Here is a 4,664-nt window from a genome sequence, read left to right on the forward strand (position 1 = left end):
TTATGTATGTCATTAAGAATAGAAGAATTCAGACCATTACAAGAATGGTTTGAAAAGACAGATAAAGATAAATCAGGGACACTTGAACTAAATGAGCTTAAATCAGCTAAATTTCCTGGAGGATTAAGACTTGATGAAGATACTTGTAGGAAATTAATGAAAATATTTGATATGGACTTATCTGGAAATATTGGATTTTATGAATATTTAGCATTAATGAAATTTGTTGATTTGGTAGATAAAACGTTCATACATTTTGATGCTGATCATAGTGGTACAATGGATTTAAATGAAATGATGGCTGCACTCCCTCAATTAGGATTTGATATTACTCGAAAGAATTGTGAGGCATTAATTAGAGCTAATGCACGTGGGTTATTTTCTAAAAAGATCAAACGAAGTCAGTTTGTTGGTTGTGTAAGTTTTCTTGGATTAATTCGTTCTATCTATCAAAAGACTATGAACGTGAAGAATGATGATTTTAAAAGAGAAGATTTCTCTCGATTTATGAATTTGGTTCTTCTAATCTGTGATGAACTTTAATTATAACTTTATTCTTTAAATTTTGTTTTTATATTTTTTTTAACTTTTTTATTTGTTATTTTATGTTTTCTTTTAATTCAAAAAAGAAGTATCAGACAAAGGTAAGTTGTCGTCAGAACTCAGAGATTGTTCAACACATGTCATCACTTAATTCTATTTCTTATTTTTCTTATTTCTAAAACATAATTTATTGTATTAATTATGATTATTATGGTTTTATAAGTTTTATAAATAGAATTTATTTATAAAACTATAAGTAAATTATACTTTAATTATTTATTTTATCATTTATTTAAATTAATCTTTTTTAATTAATTTTTACGTTGTAGTTAAGTAATTCAATACCAATCTCATGCCTGGTTTTAACAGTAAATCCCCTTTTGTCTGTTGTTATTCTTTTTTTTTCTTGAAAAGTAGTTCCAATAATGCTTCAGAGATTTTGATGAGTTATGATATTAAAGAAAGACTTGTAATTAATGTAGTTGTCAATCCTAAATTTAACAATTATTTAGCCTGCATCTCTCAGTATTTAAAATCTCTTAAAAATACTGTTTTATTCAACTAAATAATTCAACCTCAAACAAAAGTTATATAACACAAATATATAAAATGAAAAAGGGATTTTATTAAAAAAATCTCAACAAAACTGAAAAAATTTGTTATAAATAAAATGAAAAAACAAACATCAACAATTAATATTGTTGTATTTGGGTCTGGTGGTGTTGGAAAAACTGCACTAATTCATCGGTATATTAATTCTACTTTTATAACTCAATACGAACCATCAACGGATAGCTTAGAGCATTGTAGCAAAATTATTAATGACGTTATTTGTACTATAAATATCCAAGATACTAGTGGAAGTGACCTCTTCGAAACATTAAGAGAGTTGTATGTGAGAAGTAGTGATGGGGCTTTGTTAGTTTGTAGTGGCATTAGTCCTTCTACTCTAAATGAACTTCCAGAATTTTATAATGTAATAAGACGTTTTAAATCTGAAGAGGACTGCATTGTTGTAGTAGTTATAAACAAAACTGATTTAGATTTAATAATTGACATTAAAGAAGCAAAAAGATTTGCTGAATCAATCAATGCTCCTTGGATTAAAACATCAGCAAAAACAAATAATAATGTTGTTGAAGCATTTTCTATATTAGTTCAAAGAATATTAGAAAAAAATCCTCCTAAAACTCCAAGAAAATGTTTAATATTATAATTACTTTAATTCGTTTTAACATTTAATATCAATTTCTTCTTTTTACAAATTACTATGTATTAATTTTTTTAGTTATTCAAATTATAATATTTGTTAATTCATTTTAAGTACAATAACTCGTTGTACTTTAAAAGTGTCTCTCCTTTCATCATTAAAACATGTACCATTTAAATCATCATCTTTAATATATTCATACACATTAGATAGACTTGCACAAAAACTACTTCTAAATGAAGTTTTAAAAATTATTAACATTCCAAATGGAGAAACATCATCACCACATGAAAACAACATATCATTATCTCCTAAAACTAACTTCCCCAATCTCTCTTTTTTCATTTTCCATTGATGAGGATGTCCACTTAAATCTTCAGTATTATCAAATGCAAATAAAAAGTGATTTCTTGAATTTAGAAGTAATGTATCTTCTACCTCTGCTTCAATAAAACATCCAAACACATTTCCATATTCATCTATACAAATAATAAATATATTACTCTCTCCATTTATTCTTTCCTTCATTTCTCCTTCATTTTCACCATCTTCTAATGTATCATATAATCTACTACATTCATATAATCCACTCCATTCTTGTAACTGTTCTAAGTTATCTTGTATAACATCTAAACATTCATCACACAACATTTGAATACAAATAATACGCTCTACACTAAACATTGATTCATAACAATAAGACATTATTTTCTTAGTTGAGTTATAGTTTATTTGTGTTTCGATATTATTTCCTTGTTTTATTTCAATAACACAATCACCTCTACCAACCTTAATTTCTTTTTCTTTTATTTTATGTATTTCAAAAACTTTTTCTGTTCCATTTTGTAGATAACATTCTTGATATTCTCCAGTTCCATTCTCATTTATCCCTTGTGGAAAATACCACCCAAAGGCATTTTTATTTTCATCAAATATAAATAGAAATATACTTGGTCCATTAAATAGTTCTGTACTTTGGCACTCATTCCATTCATTTAAATCACTATCAAATAAAACATGAACCTCATTTTTATTACTCCATTCTTGTAACTTTGTAAGTGCTTGTTCAATCAAATCATTTTGAAGTTGATTAACCAAAATTTTTTCTTCTTCTTTTTTTCTGTCTTTATTTTGTTCAATCACAAACTCGTCATAGTCCTCAAACTCTTCATGAATTTCTTTTCTTTTAAGACTTTGGGCATATCCTTTTATTTTGTTCAACTCTTCTTCTTTGGAAAGTTCTTCTTCTTTCTTGTTTTTCATAACAAAACAATTAAATTCCTCTTTTTGTATCATCTCCTTTGCTTCATGAATAACGTTTTCACACTCTTCAATAACCCTTTTCATCTCTTCAATTCCTTTTATTTTTTGTTCAATAATAACTTCAGTATTTTCAGCTCTCCCTTCAATTGAACTTTCGATTTCTTCATCAACCTGAGACTGCCCTTTCTTTATTGCCTCTTTCAACTCAAGAAGTTGTCTTTTCACATTATTTATCATGTCATTTTTGATTAATTTTTCCATTAATATCAGGTTAATAGAATCTGAATATTATTTTTAGTTCTATTAATTGTTTTTTTTAATATTGAAAAACTTTACACTAATCATTTTATATTAATTGAAGACACAACGCCACCTCAAGCTACTCCTAACACGTACTAAAAGAGACTACCAGATTTTCTGGTACGAACTTTATAAACAAATGCTTTTGGTTTTGTAAATTTTGTTTCTCTTTTTAAAATAAAAATAGTTAATTAAGTGTTATTACTTTTATTTTCTATTGTTCTTTGTTCACCACTGACTATCACACCCTTATGTTTTATGAATGAAATATTTGAAATAAAACCAGATGAAACATATTCAGAAGCTGTTAAAAGAGGAGAAGGAATATTTGATAGGATGGATGAAACTTAAAGAAGAAGAAAAATAATAGAAAAAGGACAAAAAACAATAAATAAAATAGAAATAAAAAAAAAAAAAAAAAAAAAAATATCAAATAATAGATATATCCATAATTGGATTTTCTTCATATTGAGAAGTGATTGTTTCAGTTTCTTCAATATGGTCTATTTCTATAATAGAGTTCACTTCTAACATATGAGAATTAGAAGGTTCCTCTTCTAATGTGTTGCCAGTGTTGAATGTGTAGAACATTAAGTCTTTCATGTTTTTAATAATGATTGTTCGTAGTATTTTGGGGAAGTTGATTTGTAATTTTAGTGAATTTAATCTTCTTACTGATTCTTTATGTATCAACCCATTGATTGATAATATTACAGGTATTATTTGTACATAAGTTAATTCTCTACTTTGTATTAACTTCTCTTGTAATTCTTTGTATTTATTTATTTTGTAAATATAATTTAATTCGATGTTTCTATCTTGACATATGGCGACATCAATAATATATCCTTTTTTTTCTTTGACATTTTGATAATATATATCTGGTCTTCTAGCATTAAACGAATGGTCACTAACCAATAAATCTTTATTGTAAGTTATAACCATTTCATTATTATTAATACACTTAGGAGGGGCATTAAAATCTATTTCATCAAAATCAATAAAATGGGTAATTAATATATGTTTATATATTTGTTTACATACATAATCGTGTTTTAATATTTGATTATTCTTCATTACATCATAACAAAATATGGCTAATAGATGCAATTGTGTTAGGATAATGTTTACAATATTTTAAAGCATCACAATTGAGTATTTTAGATTTAATATTTCCTGTCATAGTTACTCCTTCTTGCATCTTTACTACTTGGAGGAATGCATTTCTTTTTATATTTAATGACCTCCATGTGGCTACTGTTAATTTCTTATTATTAAATATACAATTTACATTTCTTATATATTCACTACATCTCTTTCCATTCATTTAAATATCTTTCATTTAATT

The 4,664-nt window shown here is 25.9% G+C and overlaps 3 protein-coding genes across 3 annotated transcripts, besides 5 other annotated features; 2 read left to right on the forward strand and 1 right to left on the reverse strand.

Annotated features, from left to right (window-relative positions):
* Positions 1-6: 6 nt before the first annotated feature.
* Positions 7-543, forward strand: EDI_160670 (Sorcin, putative; the record flags this gene model as incomplete). The annotated part of the gene is made up of 1 exon (XM_001738180.1): positions 7-543. One exon carries the CDS (start codon positions 7-9, stop codon positions 541-543), a length of 537 nt encoding a protein of 178 aa, XP_001738232.1.
* Positions 539-621: a microsatellite.
* Positions 622-703: 82 nt separating this feature from the next.
* Positions 704-864: a sequence feature (AT_rich).
* Positions 865-1,213: 349 nt separating this feature from the next.
* On the forward strand, positions 1,214-1,759 carry EDI_160680 (uncharacterized protein; the record flags this gene model as incomplete). Its single annotated transcript, XM_001738181.1, has 1 exon — positions 1,214-1,759. One exon carries the CDS (start codon positions 1,214-1,216, stop codon positions 1,757-1,759), a length of 546 nt encoding a protein of 181 aa, XP_001738233.1.
* Positions 1,760-1,816: 57 nt separating this feature from the next.
* Positions 1,817-1,866: a sequence feature (AT_rich).
* On the reverse strand, positions 1,853-3,253 carry EDI_160690 (uncharacterized protein; the record flags this gene model as incomplete). Its single annotated transcript, XM_001738182.1, has 1 exon — positions 1,853-3,253. One exon carries the CDS (start codon positions 3,251-3,253, stop codon positions 1,853-1,855), a length of 1,401 nt encoding a protein of 466 aa, XP_001738234.1.
* A 316-nt stretch (positions 3,254-3,569) lies between these two features.
* Positions 3,570-3,745: a repeat region.
* Positions 3,739-4,661: a repeat region.
* Positions 4,662-4,664: the final 3 nt, after the last annotated feature.

Source organism: Entamoeba dispar, genomic scaffold (assembly GCF_000209125.1).
Source record: "Entamoeba dispar SAW760 scf_1105229461161 genomic scaffold, whole genome shotgun sequence".
Taxonomy (NCBI): Eukaryota; Evosea; order Mastigamoebida; family Endamoebidae; genus Entamoeba; species Entamoeba dispar.